This window comes from Scleropages formosus, chromosome 9 (assembly GCF_900964775.1).
Source record: "Scleropages formosus chromosome 9, fSclFor1.1, whole genome shotgun sequence".
NCBI lineage: Eukaryota > Metazoa > Chordata > Actinopteri > Osteoglossiformes > Osteoglossidae > Scleropages > Scleropages formosus.
In genome coordinates this window covers 6,129,021-6,153,341 of record NC_041814.1, presented here as the reverse complement: position 1 = coordinate 6,153,341, position 24,321 = coordinate 6,129,021, and the positions used below count along the sequence as shown (strand labels likewise).

Here is a 24,321-nt window from a genome sequence, read left to right as displayed (position 1 = left end):
TCCCTTCTGCCACTGTGACCCTATTAGGACAAGTGGGATGGATGGATGGATGGATGGATGGATGGTGCTGAATGCTTCAAGTCATCAGTTAGATTAAAAACTCTTTTTCCTGTTCCTTATTGTAATTTTTAATCAACTGTAGAATAATTATTTTTACAACTTTAAATAATTTTAATATTTTACTACTCCTATATCACTGCACTGTTTAGACCACTTGGAACTTATACATGTTATTAGTGAATTGCTTAAAATACATGTAATTAGTATAAACAATACAGACATGTGATGGATTCATTTCCTTTTTTGCTTATTTTTGTACTGGAGATTTTGTTCACATATTTATATGATGGAAAAAATAAAAACACACTTGTAATTTCATTAGTGTTGCCTTTTTTTGGCACAGTACGCAAATATGTCTGCACCTTTCGTCAAAACTATATCTGGCAGTTCAATAGATATGTTTCTTCCTGCCCGTTTGACGACTGTTTGACGATAGACTGGACAGGCCTGGTATCATTGCCGCGCATGCGCACAACTCTTCGAACGGAAACGAGGTAGCACTGCCAGTGCAAAGCGGACGGCTGTGATGGTGTCCTGACGCGTAGGTAGGTGGCAGTCGGTGTTATTTACATATGTTTATGGCAGTGGTGGTCTGTACTGAGGCGTTCTGGATATTGTCACTATATACTTCAGTAGTACTGTACCAACACCGGCAACGATTGCTACTGTTCTTGTAAACCAACTCACCGAGTGGGTCAAGTTAATTTGTGTTGGCGCATTAAAGTTTAAAAAACTCGTGCAGTGAGTTCCTCGTGGTAGTAATACTAATACTTGACCAGTATGCGCTACACTGAAGCACTATGAGGTAAAGTCGTTATTTACAACTTATCCATGGCGATCGCTTTTTTTAAAAAAAAATCTTAACTTCATCTTACATTTGCTCTCGTTAACCTTTCTTGAATGGGTAAGTTTTCTACTGGAGGGGGGGTTACGCGACCCTCAAGCCCAAAGGAAGGTCGTTTCGGCAGATTTTTGAAGTGGACCCCTCCGCTTTGAATTCAGAATGCTATCCGTTGTCTTCGTGTCCTTGTCAGCACGAATTTTGCATTTTTCATGAGTTCTTTCTGCTGAAGTCCTTGGTAGGTGTCTTCTCTTGGCTTCCAAGTTACTGGGCTGTAGCGCTGAGACGTGATCAGTTGTCAGTGTGTTCTTCAGAGCTGTGGACTGCACTTTGTACCGCACATAAATACAGAGGAGGAAAGATGATCCAAGATAACCCACCATGATACTTACTTAAGTATCATACAAGCCAGATTGTGTGTAACACATTTATAATTCAGCTCAAGGACTAGGTAGTGACATTACTGTAAAAGGCTCCTTGTTCTTGTACTGTTTTGAGAACGCCCAGCTAAACTTGTAATGATTTTCAGTTTTTTTCCTATATGTGTAATGCATGAAGGAGAAAAAAAAATCTGTGACCTACTAACTATGAGCCCGTTAAACTATCAATACTATCGTAAAAGGTGTGATTTTTCTCTGATAGGAGTAACACATTGGTTGGACCCTCAGCTGTACATGGGTTGAATCCCTCTGGCAGAAAGTGAAGGTAGCATCCTCTGCTCCTTCCAGTTCTACCGTGTATGTCCATCGTTGAACCTTGATGGAGAAATGGGAAGACATCATATGGAAAGGTAATTCATTGGACCACATACAGAGCAGAGTAATTATTACTCCTTTCTTCCCAGAAAGTGAAATCAGCTAAGGTAACATCTTTAAACATTGTTCTCTTGCTTTAGACGAAGGGAGGTGCCCACTTGACAACCTCAATGATATACCATAATGGTACCCTGTGGTTGTGTTTGTTAAGGAGGGAAGTTAAGCTTCTTGTTTCGAGTCATGGAGATGTATGGTGGCAATGTTGAATGTTCTTCTCGGTGGTTTCATGGTGAATTTGGTTGGACTGAGTCCTTGTGTACAGCCATTGTAATATACGCATGGGGTATAACATCTTGTCCTGTGTATCTTGAATGTAGGATAAAAGTGCACTCAGAAACTCAGAAAACTACAAAGACATACATGCAGTCAAGATAATGAACAGACACTCAAATTCCTCATTCTTGGTGGAGCAGCAGACTGCTGAATCTGATTCCCTCATGGCAGATAATCTCAGCAACAAAACCATCAAGAGTGCGAATAAAGAGGACACTGAAAACCCAGAATTGGATGATCTGGATTCCTTCAACTTGATTGAGCCCCCTCCCCTGGACTGGAAGTCAGACTCATCTACTGAGGGTGACTCCCTCATTGACGTGGATGACCGGAGCTTTCTGACGCCAGACTTAATTGACAATACTGAGGATAGAATATGTGACCCACAGCCTTATGTGGCACCCCAATCCTGTCCCCAGGAGCAGGTCTCCAGTCTTATAAACCATCAGGACTGTCATGCTGGCAGCATCGTGGAGGAGATAGTGGATGACAGGGGAAAAAATGAGAATTATCAGATGAATGGAGATGAACAAAGTGAAGAATATAGACCAGATGATGACGACCACACAGAGATCCAGGAACTTTTGTCCCAACTACATGTTTTCAAGCAGACTTCACTTTCCAACACCTCCACCCAGGACCTCTCTGGTCCCATCACTTACACTCCTTCAGAGAGAATTGTAGCTTCTGCGGATTTCGGCATACTTCAGCCAGGCAATGAGGGCCACCAGTGTGGAGGTCTTCTCTTCTCTGAAAGTAATCATAAAGACCTTCTGGGGCTGCTGGAATGCAGTGAAAGGGAAATCCAAGCACAAGGAGCAGATGGCCCAAATTTATTGTCATATAGTGGTGACATAGATGCGGTAGTTTCAGTATCATACAGCCAGGAGGAAGGAGAGCGGTTTTGGGATCACTTCACCAGTAACCATGCAAAGATTAATTATGAGTCCGTCAGTGAGACGCCACAATGTGCAAGTCTGAAGGCTGCAGGGAGAACCTCTTCAGGGGAAGAAACTGCAGCTACCTGTATCAGTGACTTGGTCAGTACATGGCATTATGTTTATTAAAGCCAGAAATGATTTTTAAAAAATTACTTTTGGTTTACTGTTTGAAACCCTGAATCAACATGAATTTCTCAACAAAGAAATGTATTTTCGAACTGATCTTTTACTGTTATGTTTGATTTTAGGATTCAGAGTGTCATCCAGCCTATAAAGATGGTAAGTGAATGTGAGCAATACAGAGCCGTGTAGAATAAGTTAAATGTTATTTGGCTCCGTAAATAATAAGCAGATGTGAATAACACAGCAGTGTATAACTTGAAGGCTGTGTGAAACAATATTAAAAATGCATATCTGTACTGTGGATTGGTGGGGCACGGTGGCGCAGCGGGTTTGACCTATGCCTGCTCTCTGGTGGGTCTGGGATTCTACTCCTGCTTGGGGTGCCATGCAATGGACTGGCATCCCGTCCTGGGTGTGTCTCCCTCCTCCTCCAGCCTTGCGCCCTGTGTTGCAGGGTTAGGCTCCGGTTCACCATGACTCCACTCGCGACAGGCAGTTTCAGACTGTATGTTTGTGTGTGTGTATTATCAATATTTTTGGCAATAATATTTATTGGGTACCAGTTAAAAATTTAGGTTTCTTACCTTGTAAATGTAAATGGTATTGTGCTGAAAAACTTTTTTTTTTCCAAAATTGTCATTCATTTCAGTAATCCAGTACATACCACCATCTCAATCTAAAGGTGTCTAATTAAAACTTGTGTTTCAAATAAGATAATTTTAGAACTTTGTTTTGCTTCTTCAAACTAAAATAGGCTTGCAAATTGTAATGCCCAATAAAAAGAGAATAATTTGTTCTCATGGTCTGATACCCAGTGCCTGGTCCATGTGATCCAGAGGACCTTCTGGATGGAGTGATTTTTGGAGCAAAATATCTGGGCTCCACTCAGCTAATGTCGGAGAAGAACCCCTCTACCAATGCCCGTATGGCCCAGGCACAGGAAGCAGTGGACAGGATCAAGGTGTACCATCATCTTACTTTCTTTTTTAAAAGGAAGTGTTTTTTTAATTTGTTTGCTTTATCCTGGAAAAAAAACATATGTGTATGCTGGTCCTTTGTTCAGGCTCCAGAAGGGGAATCTCAGCCTATGACAGAAGTGGACCTGTTTGTTTCTACTCAGCGTATCAAAGTTCTTAGTGCAGACACACAAGTGAGTTTAAGTAGCCCTAACACACATATGGATTTATAGTTGACAATCAGTTTTTCTCCTGCACATAAATCAATATTTCAGTTATAATCAGAACAGTTTTCCTAAGTTGTTTTTTTTTTTGGATAAACTGAAATTCTTTCAGGCTAATATAATATTGTTTCATGTGGACATGCCTGGAGCTTTACAATCATTCTCTCTGTGTTTGACCAGTAAATACATATTAATATGAACTGTAAAAAATATATATTTTAAGTGCTTTTTTGCATAACCTAAGTAATTACCTTGTTCCTAGCATGGAAGACCTACTTAATTACAAAAGCACTAATTCTGACCATCTGTCCTCAGAGAACTACAAATCACCATTCTCTTCCCTGGTGCATAGGAAGCCATGATGGACCACCCACTCCAGATGATCTCTTACATCGCTGATATTGGTTCCATAGTGGTCCTGATGGCACGAAGGAAGCCAGTGGGGAAGAAAGGCATGGATGGTAGCCCACAGTCAGACTCCCCAGGCCCTCGCAAGAACTGCTGCATGATCTGCCATGTTTTCTCTTCTGAGGACGTGAGTCAGCCCAGTAGTGCAATGGCTAGACTGTAGAGTAAGAGTCTTTAAGACATGATCTACCTTAAAGCTCTGCATTTAGTGGATTGTCTCATTACTCATTAATATACTTGCGTTCTGAACAAACTCAGTACACTGAATTGTTTCATTATTTTCTATATTTACCTTCTCAGACATCAGTCTTATATATTTTTGCATTAGAAACATGAACTTTTGAATTTAAAAAATTAATTCATAGTAATAGCTGTCAACCTGCAATTTGACCTTTGAAACATTAAGTGAAACATTGAGTCTTTTTAACCCTAAAATACAATTTGAGATTTCCAAATTAGAAAGCATACTTTATCATTTTTTTAAGTTTCATTTTTTTCCCCATTTTCATTAATCACTTGCAAAATGCAGGGTCACAGTGATCTGAAGCTTATTACAGAAGCATAGGGCATGAGGCAGGACACAGGACATCGGTTCATCACGCACTCCTTCAGTTACACTCTGTGGGCAATTTAGAGTCACCAGGTCACTTGAAAAAGATGTCTTTGGGCTGTGGGAGGAAACTGTAGCACCTGGAGGAAACCCATAATAACATGGCGAGAGCACAGACTGAGTCTGTTTTGGACCCATGACAGATACCAATAGCCCTGGCACTATAAGGCACCAGCTGTTCCCACTAAACCATCACACTACAACTTCACGACCACAATTTCAAACTTCAGCTTCAGAAATACTGGATTTTCACTCCAAATGAGATCCAAATCTGTAATCCCTGGTTTAGGAGGTTAATGCCTTATCAGAAAATTAAGATAAGATGTGTTTGTGTGTTTCTTTCAAAGAAAAATAGCATCCATGCCATGTTGCTCTACAGAAGCTGTAAACCAAGCCACACTAACTTGCTTTTTTAGTGGATGAAATATTTAGTTTAAACAAATGATAGTGTCCTCATGCCCTGTTTTTTGTCTTGTCACTGATTTCCCCCATAGGCACAGATTATTGCTCAGGCCATTGGTCAGGCCTTTGGAGTGGCCTACCAGCAGTTTCTGCAAGCCAATGGCATCAAGGCCAGCGAACTTCGACCAAGCGAGTATAGCGACTACCTGGGCACGCAGGAGCTCTACAATGGTGACCTGGTTCACTTTTCTCGCTCTGAGAACATCAGAGAGGTCAGTGGTTCCTGAGCTTTTCACTGCATAGTTCTTGAGGTTTTCTTGAGTAGTACTCAGTGATTGATCAGGTTAATTCTAACATACTTTTAAAAGTTTTTGAATGCTTAAGCAGAAAGGAAAAAAACTGTTTGATATTTAATAATAGCATTCTTAATAGCATTGTTGTTGTATAACTGGGAAATCAAGTTATCATACAGCAACAATGCTCTTATTAGTTGTAAACTGACTTAGAAGTCTTGTTTAATCTAGAATGCCCAGGAGAGTAGGCAGACACTGGCCCTTGGACCCCCCCAAGCTTTTTTTTTTTTCCCTTAATTTTCTGTTGGGAGTTTTTTGTTCCTTTCCTCCGTGGCCAGTAGGCATAGTTATAGCTTTATAAATGCATTGATAAGGTATTACACTAGTCTGTAGTCAACTGTCTTCTTTTTTGTATTTGTTTCTTTGCTTTATGCCTTTGTTCAAGCACTCTGTCACTGCATGTGAAGAGCACTCTATAAAAATAAATAGAAATTTACTAATGAGTTGGAAAAGTTTCCCACTGCTCTAGTTCTCTTCAGTAAACCTTTGTGTTTAGAAGGCTAACATTTATTCAAATGTGCATCACTGTACTTCTGGCCAGGTGACCATAATCAAGGCCCAAGGTGAGATCCTTGGACTGGCAATAGTGGAATCAGGCTGGGGTTCCATCCTGCCCACTGTGGTTGTGGCCAACTTGCTGCACGGGGGTCCTGCTGAGCGCAGTGGGGAGCTCAGTATCGGGGACCGCATTATGTCTGTTAATGGCACCAGTCTGGTGGGCTTGCCCCTCACTACTTGCCAGAGCATTATCCGGGTAAGTGGGTTATGTTGACTTGGCCAAGACAATCTAAGGGACAGGCAGGTAGACCTGCCCAGACTGCAACATGATGGGATAGTGTATGGTAAATCTTGATGGGCGCAGTCTTGCAAGATTCATTATTTACATTATGTGATAACAGGCTGGCCTCTGATGTAGGAAGAAGGTAGCTTTAACACATTAATTAAATGTATGTTAAGTAAACATTGAAAACCTATAATACTGAGAATTAACAAAATAAAATGAAAATTAAAATTAACCAATATGCCATTATTAGGGTATAGATGATGAACAAAAATACAAATGTCTGTTAGCATGTCAGTAATAAATGTGCCAAAAATGGTGAATGATAAAACTTGTGTTTAAGTTTAAAGGTGGTACAGATGTTGCATCAGTGTTCACATATATACTAGTTCCTCAACTTACAAACGTAATTAGGGCCAGGAGTCTGTTTGTAACTGTTTGTCCCGAACTCAGAAATCACTTTTACAATGACACAATTAGTGAAAGCATAACAGTGCATAAATCTGTTTGCTTTTTAACAGAAGTTCTGAAAAAACATCAGACAGAGCAATAATAAAGTGCTCTGTAACATGTCCATCCATCCATCTGTTATTAAAAATTAACTGTCCAGTGCAGTGTCACGATGTATGTAGCCTATCCTGGAAATGGTGAGGCAGTACACAGCCTGACATAATGCTACTACATTGCAGTATAACACTTCTATTACTTTTTATTAACTTAAAAACTTAATTGACATTTTTTAACACAAGGAGCTGTAACCATCATAAATTTGGTTAAAAGTGCATAGAATAAAGGAGGTGCCAAACTCCTACGTTTCTATTCTCTCTGTGCATCTTGCTGCAATCTCGTGACAGTTTTGGCTCTCCAACCCAAAATTTTAGAAAGTACAATTCAAAATAATAAATTGTGAAATGTTTCCGTTTTTTAAAATTTGTAACCAGAATGTTAATAACATAGTATACCAATGTATACTGTATGCACGAAATTGCTGAGGCATGTCTCTAAAAATGCTCACAGATAGAGCAAGTCTATATGAAGAAGATGCAGGAGACCACAGGATGCACCTCCCCAGTCTTTGCTTTATATACAGTATCTGCAAACTGAAGAACCATTACTAAATGACATAGCTTTAAAATAACCACATGGCAGATAAGATGCTGTAAACAGATTGACTGGATATTGTCTAACAGTGATCAGTACAGTTGAAACAAGATGTAAAATATGCAAGAGAACATGTGAACTCTTGTGAAATGCAAATGATTATTGCAAAGCTCTAAGTTGGGGCTTTGTAAACGCTGTCAAGCATGCACCACTTAATCTGAAGAATTATTCTTACTACTTGTACCTTTACTTTTCAAACAAAAATTGACATAACTGCAAAAAACATTCGTACATGTAAGCTACAGTATGTTAAGATTGTTTGTTTGAAGTAAGCAATATGCTTAAGTGCTATGACTTCCTGGTGGGGAGCATCGTTGATGCATTTTTTTTTAATGTAAATGGGAAGCTCTTCTCTTCATATTCAACATAGACTTTCGTAAACCTCACACCAAGCTTTGATCCAGGTGACCCAAAATATATTAAACGGCCAGTTTACATCAGCAACTGTAAAATCTACCCCAAATTCTCAGTTACACCACACACCTCTGCAGTTGGTGTGCTTTAATTTCCAGGACATAAATGAGAGAAGGAAGGGAAAGGCATTTGTTTGAAGTAGAAATAGCTAAATAATTGGTGATCTTTGTTTTTCAAGGATTTGAAGAACCAGACAGTAATAAAGCTGAGTATTGTCCATTGCCCCCCCGTTACAATGGCAATAATAAAGCGACCTGACCCAAAATATCAGCTGGGTTTCAGTGTGGAAGATGGAATTGTGAGTCTCTCTACATATCATAATGATTGTTTTAGAGATTTTGTGAAGACAGACAAAATATTTTTGATATATTTAACTTGTAGTTATGGACTAGTGTTTGAAAACTGGACATATGGATCCCTTGGATTTATACAGCAATTTTAAACTTTCCATTGTACAATATTGTCAGTATTGTATTTACAGTATTGTCTGTTGTTGCATTAGTTAATCTGGTTCCTCACCTGTTTTCTCCCTCGGAGCAGATCTGCAGTTTAATGAGAGGAGGCATCGCAGAGAGAGGGGGCATTCGTGTAGGACATCGCATCATCGAAATCAATGGGCAGAGTGTGGTGGCAACACCTCATGAAAAAATCATCCACATACTGACACATGCAGTAGGAGAGGTATGTCACAGTACACACGTGACCCTTAAAAAAACACAGCAGAATATGTTCACTGAAAGTGTGTTTCACATATCTACAGTTAGCACATTCGTAATTGTTCGGACTCTTACACTTAAGTGGTGAATGTTACCACACTCCACACAAGGTAAATGTGTGCAAAGTTTTGCAGTAGTTGGTGAAATACTGAACTTCCTCGTGAAGCTTGTTTGCTTCAAGAATGTCCCAGTTTCAGTGCAGCTTCAAGACAGCAGCATTCATCTATTAATTATGTCAACATCTTTGTGCAGATCCACTTGAAGACAATGCCTGCATCTACGTATCGTTTGTTGACCGGACAAGAGCAGCCCCTCTTCCTCTGAGAGCGAGACAAGGGGAAAAAAAAACATGCGAGATTTATCTCTGCCCATGTGGGCAAACCAGGAACCTTAGTCATACTTTGGTTTTGTTCCATGCTGCTAACATGGTGTATCAAAACAGCTGTTTTGTCATGGTTTAATTAGGGTTCTTACCCAGAATCATATTTGACTGTGAGCAGTCTGCTGAAAATATCATTTTGAATGAGTTTTTAGGAAGTAGATACTGTATTTGTTAATATTTTGAGCATTGTTGTTATGCCAACTACTTCTCTCTTGACTGATAAGGAACACCAACAATATAAAGTTTCAGTGCTCTATTGCCAGCGTGCCTCAACTACACATGCATAAAGAAGATCTTTTAAAAATTATTTAAATTTTATATACACTGTATTTCTATTAAATGAATTGAGTCATAAGGACAAATCAATGAGCAACTTCAGCTGGGATATCATGCATGAGCCTCATTTCTCCCCTGCACAAGAAAGTGACACTCTGCACATGAAAGCTTTGCTTTTGCATGCTCTTCTCTAAAGTGGTGCTTGCAAAAACTTAGAATGAGCCTTGAATTCTGGGTTTGCTGTTGATATTTGGTGTAACATATTTTTTAATAAATTCTAAGTGTGGTGAATTAATAGATTTATCTGAACTAGTCCCTTGTTTTCATTCTATCCACTTAGAAGAAAAAAACTTTAAATTTTTATAACAATTTTAGCAACTTCTTTGTTGGTTGGATTGGTTTAATGGTCTAATGGTTTATATTTACACTTTCTGTCCTTTAAAATCTTTATTTGGCCTTTCAGTTGAGTTCATTCTATCATCATAAACTAAATTCATCATTGTAAAATTTTATGTAAAGTGATTCATTTTGAGTCCTCAGTTACTGTTGTTTAGATGTACATAAGAAGCAGAGTTAGTTGGATGCAGTTAGGTGAATAGCACTTTACTCCAAGAATCTACCGCACCTCATGAAACCTGGAGCCCATGTTTCTCACAGGTGTCTTCACCTACTCCATATTTTATGTTCTGCAAGACAAGAACTGAATAATTGACTATAAGGAAAAATTCTGAGAAATTAAAATACACACCTTAGATAATTGCTCGTCCCAGTAGTCCAGGGCCTATCCTGCAATTACTGCACATAAGGCTGGGGGGATACACCCTGGGCAGGACACCTGTCCTTCGCAGGGTAGCCATACACACAAACACAAAGCGGAATTTAGAGTGGCTAGTGCACTTGAACTTCATGTCTTTGAACTGTGGAAGGAAACTCCAGCAGACATGGGGAGGATATGCATACTTCACATAAAATGAGCCGGATTTGAACCTGTGCTTAACCCAGGTGCTTTGAAACAGCAGCACTACTGAATGGACCACCATGCCACCCTAAATAATTACTCACTTTAACTTCCTTAAGATTTTCAACAAGAGCATGTTACAGTAAAGAGGACCCATGGAGTTATAGGAGTTACAGAGAAATCAATGACGCTTTTAAGGTATGAAGATCAAAATCAATCTATCTTGTCTTCATCTGTAATCTTAACTTCTTGAGGCATCATGGAAGAATAAAACGTCATTGAACTATGCCCGGGGGGTGCGGTGGCACAGCGGGTTGGACCGGGTCCTGCTCTCCCGTGGGTCTGGGGTTCGAGTCCCACTTGGGGTGCCTTGCGACGGACTGGCGTCCCGTCCTGGGTGTGTCCCCTCCTTCTCTGGCCTTACGCCCTGTGTTGCCGGGTAGGCTCCGGTTCCCCGTATGGGACAAGCGGTTCTGAAAATGTGTGTGTGTGTGTGTGAACCATGCCCGTCACTATGACAAGCATGTGAGCAAATGTAACAATAATGAGAAATGTGTCGACCATCATTTCACATAAAATATTTTTTTGTTTACAGTGGATTCAGATCTTTATATTTATGCATTTTTTCATAATTTTAACGAGGTCTAAATTTGGGTCTATCATTGGTCCGTAACATTGACCCGTATATCTATTCAAAATTTTGAAATTACAGGTCTCTGTCCAGCTACTGATATTTCCAGTTTTAAGCTAACATTGTTTCCAAGGGGTCTTATTCTAAACATGCTTATTAGAGTATAAAAATATATAGCCAATTATAGCCAATACTTAAAATCTCACTGAGTTCTATAGCATGAAGGAAGTGTAAAATGTAACTTTTGTGCAATCAGGCTTTCCACAGTATAAATGACAAACAGATCTCACTTCTCAGCCTCCCTGGGAAAGTCTATGCCAGGGTGCTGGAAAGGAGGCTCCAGCCGATAGCTGAACCTTGGATTGAAGAGGAACAATACGGATTCCGTCCTGGCTGTGGAACAGTGGACCAGCTTTTTACCCTCTCACAGATAATTGAAGGGGCATGGGGTTCGCTAATCCAGTTTACATGTGTTTTGTGGACTTGGAGAAGGCCTATGACTGTGTTCCCTGAGAAATTCAGTGGGAGGTGCTTAGAGAGTATCGGGTGCCGGGGCCCCTACTGCAGGCCATTCTGTCTCTGTACACACACAGCGAGAGCTGTGTCTCCATACTTGGCATTAAGTCAAGCCCGTTCAATGTGGGTGTTGGACTCCGCCAAGGTTGCGCCTTGTCTCCACCCGTTTGTGGTTTTCATGGACAGGATACCAAGGCGCGGCCGAGGCCAGGAGAGCATTCTGTGTGGGAGTTGGAAGGTGATGTCTGTTTTTTGCAGATGATGTTATCTTTTTGGCACTGTCACATGGTTGCTTCCAACACGCACTGGAATGGTTTGCAGCCAAATGTGAAACGGTTGGGATGAGGATCAGCACCTCCAAGTGTGAGTCTGTGGTTCTCTCACAGAAAAGGATGACATGCCCCCTTCAGGTAAGGGGAGAAAATCTGCCCCAGGTGGAGGAGTTTAAGTATCTTGGGGTCTTATTCACTACTGAGAGGAGAAGGGAGCATGAGATCGGTTGCAGACTGGGAGCAGGGGCAGCAATAATGTGGTCGCTGTACTGGACTGTAATGGTGAAGGGGGGAGCTGAGCCAATCAGTCTACGTCCGTACCCTCCCCTCACCTATGGTCATGAACTCTGGGTAATGACCGAAAGAATAAGATTGTGGATACAAGTGGCTGAAATGAGTTTTCTCTACAGGGTGTTGGGACTCACTCTCCATGATAGGGTGAGGAGTTCGGACATCCGGGAGGAACTCAGAGTAGAGCCGCTACTCCTCCACATTGAGAGAAGCCAGTTGAGGTGGTTCAGGCATCTGATAAGGATGCCCCTTGGGTGCCTCCCTGTGGAGGTATGCCAGGCACAGCCAACTGGGACCCGCTGGAGAGATTATATTTCCCAGTTGGCCTGGGAGTGGCTGCGGTTGAGCTGGAAGAAGTTGCAAGGGACAGGGACGTCTGGGCTTCTTTGCTCTCCCTATTGCCACCGCGACCCTAGAAGGACAAGTGGGCAAGAAGATAGATGGATGGATGGATGGATGGATGGATGGAGTATTTCAATCAATTCAAATCCACACCCACAAAAAGTAAAATTGAGCATTTTAATAAACTCCACTTTTAGAAAAGTCAGCATGTTACAATTAATGAAAGTTTCAAGTATGAAAATGGAAGTTACAATTTCATTTAAATGCTCATATTCTGTTAAAATATTTTCATTTTTCAGTACAAAGGTGAACTTGCTTTATACAGCACATTTTGCAAAATTAGTCTGTTGCTCTATGTTTTGGAACATGTTGGCTTGTATCTGACTGGTCAAAAGAGTGAATCTGATAAGGTTCCCCACAGTTTGACCACTAGAGTCAAAATGTTTTAACTTTCTGTTCTGGCTTCTAGTAGTATATTTTGTTTTCTAATATAGTCTTTTTCAGGCTAAAGCAATGATTTCAGCATATGGCAGATGCAAAAATTGTGACTTGCCCATCACTAGAGTCACCAGGGACAGAAGCTGTCAGTTACAGGATGACCTCATAGCACAAGAATGTAGGAGAAATGCTCATTTTTAAGCAGAATCCTGGTCCTCCTGGGAAACTGGGCATGGGTTTGTCTTCCATAGATGGATCTCAACAATTCAAATGGGTAATGCTTCCAGAACATGAAACCACTGTGAGCTGTTTGTGCTCACTGTATGTTTATACTTGGTATAAATTGCAACTTCCTTTTGTGTGCTGTGGTAGAAGAAGGACTTTCCTGTGTGCTTCCTGCTTCTGCTGAGCTCCAAAGATGCCCATTCTGCATCATATCTAGAAATATACAACACGTGCCCATTATTATTACATCTACATTTACATTTATTCATTTAGTAGACGTTTTTCTCCAAAGCGACGTACAGCTCAACGAAAATACAAATTTGTGCATTACATTAGGAGAAAGAGACATGATGGTTGCAGACATGTGATTCTTTAGTAAACCTAGTATTTTGTCTTTCCATTTGATGCATGGATGTTCATTGCTTGAGTAGATGCATAAAACACAGGATAGATGAATCCCGATAACCTTCCTACAATTATTATTATTATTATTATTATTATCATCATCATCATCATCATCATCATTACCACAAGATTGCCTGTTCAGAGAGACAATTAACATTCACTGTGTTTTTTCAAACACTGATCGAGCAGCAAACATGTATTCAAGCTTTGTTAACAGACATTCTAAAGTGCAACTGAGATGTTATCACTAGTAAAATACTCGTCCATGCCTGTGTCACAAGTGAGTATTGATACTAGCCAGATATCTTTAAATCAACAGCATAGGCCTGCGTGTACAATTCTGCTCTAAAAGAAAACCAACATTTTCCATCTTTTTTTTCAAAAGTAGTTTTTATTTGATACTTATATATACGTATACAGATACCTTTATAGACTGAATGGGTTTTACTCTGGCTTTGATGTCATGAAAAAGGAGCTGGTGAAACAGATCGCGCGCGTACAGAGTAATCAGCGTGGTCACCTTAGTAACGGGACTCACACCGCGTCAGATAAACATCATTAACGGTCCCTACAGACCGTACTGTTACAAGCGCGGCTGTTGTCCCTCATTAAAGCACTCTTTTCCCAGTACCAGCCTCCTCCTGTGTGTGGGTAAATTCAGCAGATAGAAGCGCCGGGAACATTCACAGTGAAATCTAGTTCTTCAAGCAATCCTTGAATGTCAGGTTACAGGTATTGGGGCTATTCCGAATACGTTTACAAGCATGGCTACAGTCCCGGGTCCGGGTGTGTTTCCCTTCCTTTCCTCTTGAGCAGAGACGCACCAGTACCCGTTGCTGCAAACTAAGGAGTCAGCTGGGAGGTCCCGGGTGGAAGAGGCGGGAACGCGCTTAGCTGTGAACCGGCGGAGGCGGGAACGCGCTTCGTTGTGAATGGGAGTCTGCAGCTGCAATTCGCGCTGAGCAGCTCAGCGGCTGCAACTCGTGTTTGCTGCCATCAAGATAAAGACAACACCCTTTGTTAAAAGAACTGTTCATACTATGAATGGCTGAGTACGCTTAATAATGACACATTCTTAATCTTTAGTTACTCCTGTTAACCATTTTTTCCTGTAGGCTTGTAGTAAAACCCAAGAACGATATGAAATGTTTTCACGGTGTCTTAAGCGCGCTAAGATGCTGCCTCGGGGCGCGTGTATTGATTTCTCTCTTTTGTTTTTATTTCTTTTTACCTTTGCTATGTAAAGACAGGTTTTTACTGTCAGTTGTCATCGCGATCATTGAAAGCTATCCTGTCGGCTCTAGGGGTTTAATCGTGTTTATATATTTAGACAAAATTGCTTGTCGACACAAGCCATTATTTGGGTGCATTGATTAGAAAAAAATATTGATGACACTTCTTGGACAACTGCAGATGTTGAAGGAATGAATAAATGCACTTTTCACGGAGCTGGTGCTTTTCTTTGAAGCGAATTAGAATTATTTACCCATTTTATTCAACGGAAAATTTAGGTGTGTGGGCTGATAACACTACACAGAGTTCATTGGAAGTCGCTTTGGAGAAAAGCGTCTGCTAAATAAATAAAAGTAAATTTTTCAAATCTCAAAGGCACTATCGGGTAGGTGGGCTTCGAACCCGCGACTTTTAGGTCCAACGGCAAGAAGCTGTGACCACAGTATCTGGTGGACGTAGATCATTCGTTCGTTCATCTAACAAACATTGATTAATTTATTCATTTATCCAGTTTAAGTAGTCTAGACAACGCTCAACTCGGCCACGGCAATCGAAATTTGACCAAAAATCTCCAGAAAACTTTACGTCAGTGGTGGAGGAAAAAAAAAAAAACAGGTGGCATGTCATGTCTGTATTGTTTCATGATGTAATTTTACTATGGTTTACTGCTTGCGTTGCGCCTGAGTCACAGACTGGTGTCGTAATGGTGCGGACGGGCCCATTTCCGCTCCGCTCCTCTGTCTGATGAGGGAAGGAATGCCGCTGGAATGTGACGCGCGTTCCTCGTCAACTCTATCCATCCTCGCAGCCCCAGAACTGGAACGGACAAAAAATTCCCCGGATGTAACGGCGGACTTTTCATTTACAGCACTTCACTGCGGCGGAATAGTAAGGGCCCGGGCTCACTCACTGTGAGTGTAATCAGTTGCTGAGCTAACTTTTAACAAGTCCATCGATAACTTCTTGGACAGACAAGCCCCCCTTCCCGCTTCTCCACGTCTTCTCTCCCGGCCGACAGCTGTAAGGAACTCCCACCCTGTTAGGAATTCGGCTCCTCTATCCATATAAGGACTTTTTTTATATCAATCACGTCTTAAAATGGGAAGGAGGGGCTTGGGCGTGGCGTCGCGCGCATCGCCCGGCATGAGAGGCATAAAGGAAGTGAAGTGAGCAGAGCTCTATACTGAAGAGTAGAATTTACGGCTTAGCGGTGAGCACGCGGAGCGAAAACACGCACCATGTCTAACACGCAGTTCAACAAAGGACCTGCCTATGGATTTTCTGCCGAAGTCAAAAGCAAAGTACGTGTTTTTTTTTTTTCCTTTTCTTTTGTAAAGAAAATGTCTGCTTTTAAACTCGCAGGGAGGGAGTTCAGACGCGTTCTGTGTGAGCTTGGAATGGCGCAGCGCGTGTGTGCCGGAGACCTATGAAAAAAGTAAATGCGCAGTTCTCTGCATTTCACCCTTTTATGATGTAAACAAGTTGTTTTGGTGCTAAAGCATGCCACCCTAAGGCATTCCGGAGATGTGGTCATTCGTGCTTCTCGTCTAAATAGGTTGCGTTGTTGCTGCTCGTGAAGGGCGTTGATTGGTCAGGTGTCTTGGTTAAAAATGGGGAAACTGCTTTTTTTTTTTTTTTTTTTTTTTTTTTTTTTGCTGCTGTGATGTAACCACACCGAATACAACAAGAGCCTTGATTAACGTAGTGTTTCTCATGCATGACACAGAAATTCACTTTAGGGTTAAAAAGAGTGATAATCTGGGCGTCACCCAGAGAAACTTCTTTTCTAATTTTTTTCCTTGAACAGAGACACCAGCACGACCACGAGCTGCGAACGTACATCCACTTCAACAATTTGTTGTTACTGTGTCTATATATATAGCATCAAGTAAGTGTAATTTCACTGGGTAACTTGAGGAATACACCAGTTTCCCTTCGTAATCTTAGTTTCCGATCGCATTCAAGATAAGATGGACTATCTATCTTGGTTGAACACGGCGAATAAATATAAAACTGAAACCTTGGCTTTTCGGTGAATAGTTGGAAGTAGACTCAAGTTCACGCTCAAGTAGTTCACTAAGGATGAACACCCACCATTGTTCCTTTCGCTGGATGTGTTTCCCCTTCCTCTACGATATGTTTCACTTGTACTGGTAAATTCCGAACTTTCCATCCTCGTCACCCTGCTGCGAGAACACACGGCGCTCGTGCTCAGCTCGTGCTGTAGTCTACAGCAGAGGTTCTGCGCGGGCCTGCGGGAGGTGCAGGTGGACACTCACTCACTGCGTTTGTTCGGTGCTCATGGCTACAGTGCTCCACTCGGTTCTCCTCAGGAATGTCGAACACTGGAGCTTTTACTGTTTAATAAGGATTTTTCTTTGTGAAACGGACAGCTGGTAGTGTAGTGGTAGAGCTGCTTCTTTTGGACGCCAAAGGTTGCAGGTTTGAGCCTTGCCTCTGGCTGTTGTACCCCTTGCAAGGTACTTGCCTGTAATTGCTAGCAAACAGCTGTATAAATAGGTAAATTGTCACTTTGGAGAAGTATCAGCTGAATGAATAAATGTAAATGATGGGTGCTTTTAAACTTAACATTTTGTATGTCTTATTATATTAGTAAATATGTTTAGTAAACAGACGAACAGCACTTCTAACAGTAACACTTTGTGCCGTATTCCAGCCTGTTTAAATGTCAATGAACCATCCTAGAATTTTACGCCAGTGTTTTGACCTTATGCTGAGGGTGGGGATTGTGGAATGCCTCAGTTTCCTGATGAAACTGATGGCCTGTTTTTGTTTTGCCCTGATTATCTGCCTATGAATATTCTTTCTGTGTAAAGAATTGTTTCCTTTATTATCTTGTCCTTTAGTTCACACAAGAGTTAATAGGTGGTTTCACATTTTTCAAGATTGAAATGCAAATGTTACAAAACTGTGTTCTGCTGTTTTCATGTTTTCAGCTTATTGGCTTGATAAGAGTGGTCTATTACATATTGCTTAAGGCAGGTCTAAAATTTTCTTCATTTGCACTTTATTGCTTCAATTACTATTTATTGTGAATGCAAATTGTCTCCTGCAACATTCTGCTGTCCCTATAGGCTAAACATGGGCTGTCCTTGACATTCCAGTCTCTCATTGAACATCTCAGACAATGACCAACTTGGAAAGTTATTCACTTTCCAGGAAGTGAGAAATCACTTATGGACAGTACACATTCCAGGAGCTACACACTTCAACATCAATGTTTTCTTTCAATCTGAGCATTGAAACAGGGCTATATGGAGCATAATGCATTTATATGCAGGTTGTTGTTGTTGTTTCCTCCTGTAATTTAAAACAAAATTCTGTAGGTGGCCTTTTTGCTAGGAAAGGTGTATTGAATTATTTACAGCTTCCAATGTAATTCCTGAAATTACTTAGGTGCATCCTCTTAATGGGATTGTCCTTTGCTGACTATATATTATATGTAACTTTGAGTGCTGGCTGTGAAGATCAAGTAAGTTGCTGACCCAAGCAAATTCGAAACAAAAACCATGTTTGAAACATTTCTTGTAATGACTTTGCTTCTGTGTTCCTCTTTTGAAGCTAGGGGGAAAGGATGATGACTGTTTCCTGTCTGATTGTTTGGGTACTACCCTCTTGGTTGAGGGAAAGAAGTGTGTATACTATAATCAGAGCTTTACCACCTAAAGTGGTGTTACAACTTATAAAGAATGCTAAAAGCTTTTGGTGCAAATTCATAACCTAGTGAAAAGAATCAATTAAATGTGTAGGTATGGCTTGACTGTTCTACTGTGGATTATGGTTGCATTAAGTGGTCTGAAGACAACTCTTACTAGCATGGTGCAACAGTTGTCAGTAGGGTAAAGGCAGACATAAAGCATGTTCTGTACTGCATTTGAACGTTTTACCACTAGTTGATCTCTTGTAATTGATCTTCATTTAATCCATGCATATGTTTGTCTAAGAAAATAAAATGTCAAGCTGACTTGCAGTTGCTGCACATGATATGCAAGTAACATTGTACAAAGGTTGCCAAAGCTTTTTTTTTTTTGGTGTTTCCTACAGCAAAGTGAACACCATCAACCCTTTTCAAAGCAAGACTGGCCAAGTTGTAGAAGTTTGTGTATTTGATTTGTTGGCTCAAGTGAAACTGGAATTTTGTCACCCAAGTTCAAATATTTGCTGGAGCAATATGGTTTTTGTACTTGTCTGTACATGTAGTGAGGAGATGATCTGATGCTGATCAAGATGATTGTGCATGTCAGGTTGCCTCATGCTGAACCTGAACTGCACCTCCCCTCTCTTCCTGTGCTGGGGGGGGGGGGGGTGTGGTATACATTTACCCCCTCAACAGGATGTGTTATTGTCATGGAGTTTGCACAGGACTTTAGTAAAGCATTGCAAGAGGTGAGGTGTTAACTTTTTGATGTGATTGCTGAAAAGATGCTTCTTGCAGAAATAAACACTTGCTACTGTTCACAGCTTCAAATAGCTTTTTACCTAATAAACTGTCTTAAGTTTGCCAGAAAATTCTTTAGTTTGACCATTCAAAATGGATCCCAAAAATGTCCTTCTGTAATGGTTGCTTGGTTTATTTTAAATAATGGGCAAGCTAGACTGATATAGCAAAAAACAAACTTTCCTCCATGGTGGGATATGGGGATGATGTTTTAAATGAACCCCCTTGGTGGGGGGAGAAGCTAAGCTTAACTGAATTTGGGAAATGGCCAGTTGAAGTAAATACTTGTCTTAGTGTGCCTAGAATGTAAAGCATTAAGTAGCTTTTCAGTGTTCACTGGGGAGACATCTTTTGTTCACTGTGCAGTTTTCCCTTGCCTTTCTTTGTTAGAGGATTTATGAATTTCTGAATTTCACACTCCTTTCTTTTATGCACAGATTGCGCAGAAATATGATCCTCAGAAAGAGGAGGAGCTGCGGGTTTGGATTGAGGAAGTGACAGGGCGCACTATTGGTGGTGATTTTCAAAAGGGCCTGAAAAATGGAGTCATTCTCTGCGAGTGAGTAATTGTCTGGTATTTAAGTGTCTGCCTGCATGCTTTTTTCCAGCTTGAATGGCTCTGAAGTAAAGCTGTTGTGCTCTTAACAGTTGATCTAATGATTGCATGTTATCAATTTCAGACTGATCAATAAGCTGCAGCCTGGCTCTGTGAAAAAGATAAATAACTCTGCTCAGAACTGGCACCAGGTGAGTCCTCTGCCTGCAGTATGGAAAACAGTTGGAAGGTCTGCAGGCATGAGCAGGCTTGTCAGAGGGTTTTGGAAGCTTTGGACCTTGAATAATACCACTGCTTCCTGAATTGCGTAACTAAAGCACATGCCTCTGGAGTGAGGTGAAATGGTGTGAATGCTTGTGTAGAAACCAGACAAGTTCCACATGGAATGTCTCATGCTGAGCACTAAGCCTCTCCAGCTGTGGTGTGAAATACTATATGTTGTAGAAAGCTTATTTAATAGTATAGAATACCCTTAATTTTCTTCCATTTTTGAGAGCTTCTGGATGGAAAAATCTAGCTTTTATATGGTTTGTTTTCACCACCTCTATATTAAGTCATGGTTTCAAGAATCTGCTCTTTTGGCCCTTTCTCCAAGCATTGCATGTAATTTGAATGGGTGTGGTAATTTGAGTGCATGCAAGTTATTCTAGTTTTACTGCACTACATAATTAGGGGTGTTGATATTCAACTTGTTTTTCAAGATTTTCAGAAAGGACAACTTTTTTTTTAATGTAACCAAAAGAAAGGGTAGGAACACCAAGTGAGGGGGGGGGAACTCTGATCATTGACATAATTGTTGAATTTTATAGCCACTTGCCATTTGTTTACATGGTTTTTCCTTTCCCACAGCCTTGTACAAATGGCTTTGAAGTGGGTAGTTTTAATATATGGCTACAGTCAAATCTAAGATATTTCTGGTACCTCTGCAGTAAGTCTGTAGAATCTTCATTTTTGGCTTTACAGATGAATAATTAATTCTTCTCCCTCCCCCCTTAAGCTGGAAAACCTGTCCAACTTCATCAAAGCCATGACAACTTATGGACTGAAGCCACATGACATTTTTGAAGCCAATGACTTGTTTGAATCTGGGAACATGACCCAGGTCCAAACGACACTCCTGGCTCTTGCTGGAATGGTATGGCTTTTAGTCTTGGTATTTAATGCCCTTGACTTGGTTTTACCTTGTGGTTAAAGGTGTCTGTATAATTAAGGTTTTTTGTTTCATTTACATTATGTTCATAGCATCTAGCACAATCTGTACTCAGTAATTTACATTGGGATTCAAGATGTAATTTTTACATGCCCATTTGTGTTTTTAGTGCTTTATGGTAAATCAGTTTTCTGAAGCTATTCATCCTGTTGATGGTAGTGATTTGTTCATATTTTTTCTGAGGTGAGAATGCATGGAAAGCTTTTTTGTGGCTTTTGAGTAATGTAGGTGAACATAACTTGATTCCCCTAATGCACACTAAAATATTCGGCTCCTGTTAACATGCAGTTCGTACAATTGCCTTCCCCCCAGGCCAAGACTAAAGGCCTGCAGTCTCGAGTGGACATTGGCGTCAAGTATGCTGACAAGCAGGAAAGGGCCTTTGGTGAAGAGAAGCTGAAAGCTGGACAGTGTGTGATTGGGCTCCAGGTATGAAGTGTACTAGCCAAACTGCTAGCAGGGTGGTAGCTAAGATGTAACATGTTTCAAACCAAAACAGAATTCTTTACCTAGCTGCTGCCTTTGTCTAGGGTACTTTGCTGTAATATTTTAATATGATGTGGGTTGTCTTCCATTTGTTGTCCAGTTATAAAATGATAGCATTTGTTCTCTTCCAATCAAGATGGGAACAAATAAGTGTGCCAGTCAGGCTGGTATGAATGCTTATGGAACAAGAAGGCACCTCTATGACCCAAAGGCTCATATCTTGGCACCCATGGATAACTCTACCATCAGTCTGCAGATGGGAACAAATAAGTGTGCTAGTCAGGTGAGTCTTACAAAGCCTTTAACCCAAAGGAGCTATTAATATAATGCTAGCAACTTGCCACATTCTGTAGTATACTGGTATTTAATCTGCTGGTTATGTATCTACAGCACTAATGTCAAACAAGTGTTTTTAAAAACAGCATACATTCAAAAGCTTGAAGTAACATGTATAGCAACAATGGCTGTTTAAGAAATATGCATCTACTTTTCCATGCAGGCTGGCATGACTGCTCCTGGAACAAGGCGTGCCATTTATGACCAAAAGCTGGGCACTGACAAATGTGACAATAGCACAATGTCACTGCAGATGGGCTACACCCAAGGTGCCAACCAGAGTGGACAGATCTTCGGCCTTGGCCGCCAGATTTATGATCCCAAGTACTGTCCCACAGGTGAATTAGGGGAGGATGGTGGGGAGGCTGAACAAGAGTACCAGGATGAGGGTTACCAGGGATACCAAGAAGAGGGGCAAGACTACTAGAGTGATCTGTGGGATGGAACAACAAGCTGCTTAGGATCTGGGTGACTGTTTAAAAGGCATTTTAATGGCACTTCTGCTCCTAGTTTTAAAAAGTAGGTTTCAGATATTCAGTTTTTACTGTTAGACATCTATTTGGCTGCCACTCATTAGGGCCTCTTGATAGAATGATTATAGTTGGCATATCATGATGTATCCTATATAGGGAAATGGGGGGGCCTTTTAGTTATTGCCTACTGAAGATACAGAAAGCTGCCTTGAAAGTGAATGATGGACCATTGGTCTTAAACGGCAGCAAACTTTGGTATCAAGATGAAATGACTGTCTGCAATGCAATACTTCTACCCTCTTATGGCACAGCTATGTAAATTACTGTTGCATTAATTGTATTTATAGTCTCCATGTTCAGTAGATAAAGTGCTTAGTTTTGGTTTTCATCTCACTAGTTCTGTCCCACATGTGGTGAGGTTATTCAGCACCCAGAAATGAGGGTGTCTGCCATGACATTCCAGGTGTTCACAAAAGGGCACAGATGCAATTTGAGTATTTTCTTGAATGGACTGTTGCTGATTCATTAAATGTTTTGGTTTTAATATTTTGAGAAATGAGGGATTTCAGATGTATTGTTTGTGATGGCAATCTTGGATTTCTTTTTCATAAAGGACCAATTTTTTCTTGCCTGTAAAATTCCAACGTGCTGAAGTCTTAAATGTTATATTTTTAATAAAGTTTTTGTCAGACTCGAGGGAAAATGAAGCTGTATTATCTTTCAGTATTTTTTTGGCCATTAAGTTGATTTTGTAACATTTCATGTACTTAAGACTTGCAATTGCTGATTTCTCAAAATAAAGGAAATGTTTATGCTAATTTGGTCATTCTACTGTTGTATTTAACTTGGAAAAAGTAATCTCAGATTTAGCAGCCCCTTTTGGTCCTGTATATTTTGAAGTACAGTGGCTCAGTTGTAAACCCAACTGGGACCAGAAGTATTTTGAGTTGAAATCAAATTACTTCTACAATTCACTTCTATTTTATAGTGCTCTTACCTTAATCAAAGGTTCTATAATGTTGGTGTGGTGAGCTTGTCTTAAAGACAATGCTATAACTGAATCCTTCCTTTCAGCCACTGCTTCTACACTTCATTTAAAAGATGCTTTTGTCCAAAGTGATTTACATCTCAGCAAAAGTAAACTTATGAACTGCATTAAGAGCTGCAGACATGAAAGTCTCAAGCAAACCTAGTTTGTTCCCTACCACTTGAACGATAAACCTTGCTGCAGCGAGTAGGTGCCTAAAACACAGGATAGACAAATTGTGATGCCCTCCCATCATTTCTCGTAAATAGAAGATACACAAACTACAATACCAGGGTAGTGGCTGAATAAAGGTTGTATCTGGAGATGCTTATGGAGTTACAATGTGTGGAGTTGCACTGTAAATGAGCTGGAGAGATCTTGGGTGAAGTAGATCTAGAAAAGGTGAGTTTTCAGACCCTCTTGAAAGTACAGTTTCCATAGCTGAGTGTCAAGGAAAGGTCATTCCACAACAGACCAAGAACCTCCAAACTTTACCTTTTGTGCATGGGACCACCAAGGGAGCTGAAGTAGATAAGTGAAGGGGCCTGGCTGAGGTGTAGCAGTTGATTAAGTCTTCTAAATAGCTGGGAACAGTTCTAGTGATGTATTTGTACACAGTAACCAGGGTTTTGAATTTGATTTGGGCAGCTATAGGAAGCCAGTGCAGAGAAATGAGTAGAGGAGATACATGGGAGTGCTTTGGCAAATCAAACAACCTGTGCAGCAG

At 40.7% G+C, this 24,321-nt stretch overlaps 2 protein-coding genes across 2 annotated transcripts; both read left to right on the top strand.

Annotated features, from left to right (window-relative positions):
• Positions 1–524: 524 nt before the first annotated feature.
• Positions 525–10,041, top strand: LOC108930490 (amyloid-beta A4 precursor protein-binding family A member 3). Its single transcript, XM_018745763.2, has 12 exons — positions 525–605; positions 1,544–1,691; positions 2,034–3,029; positions 3,179–3,209; positions 3,869–4,014; positions 4,117–4,203; positions 4,586–4,768; positions 5,746–5,925; positions 6,548–6,760; positions 8,541–8,660; positions 8,903–9,043; positions 9,331–10,041. The coding sequence occupies exons 3-12, from the start codon at positions 2,091–2,093 to the stop codon at positions 9,400–9,402; spliced, it is 2,112 nt and encodes a 703-aa protein (XP_018601279.2). The 5' UTR covers positions 525–605; positions 1,544–1,691; positions 2,034–2,090; the 3' UTR covers positions 9,403–10,041.
• Positions 10,042–16,184: 6,143 nt separating this feature from the next.
• cnn2 (calponin 2) lies at positions 16,185–23,274 on the top strand. The gene is made up of 7 exons (XM_018745954.2): positions 16,185–16,348; positions 19,944–20,065; positions 20,187–20,253; positions 21,060–21,197; positions 21,585–21,701; positions 21,895–22,041; positions 22,258–23,274. The coding sequence occupies exons 1-7, from the start codon at positions 16,286–16,288 to the stop codon at positions 22,519–22,521; spliced, it is 918 nt and encodes a 305-aa protein (XP_018601470.1). The 5' UTR covers positions 16,185–16,285; the 3' UTR covers positions 22,522–23,274.
• The last annotated feature ends 1,047 nt before the right edge of the window (positions 23,275–24,321 follow it).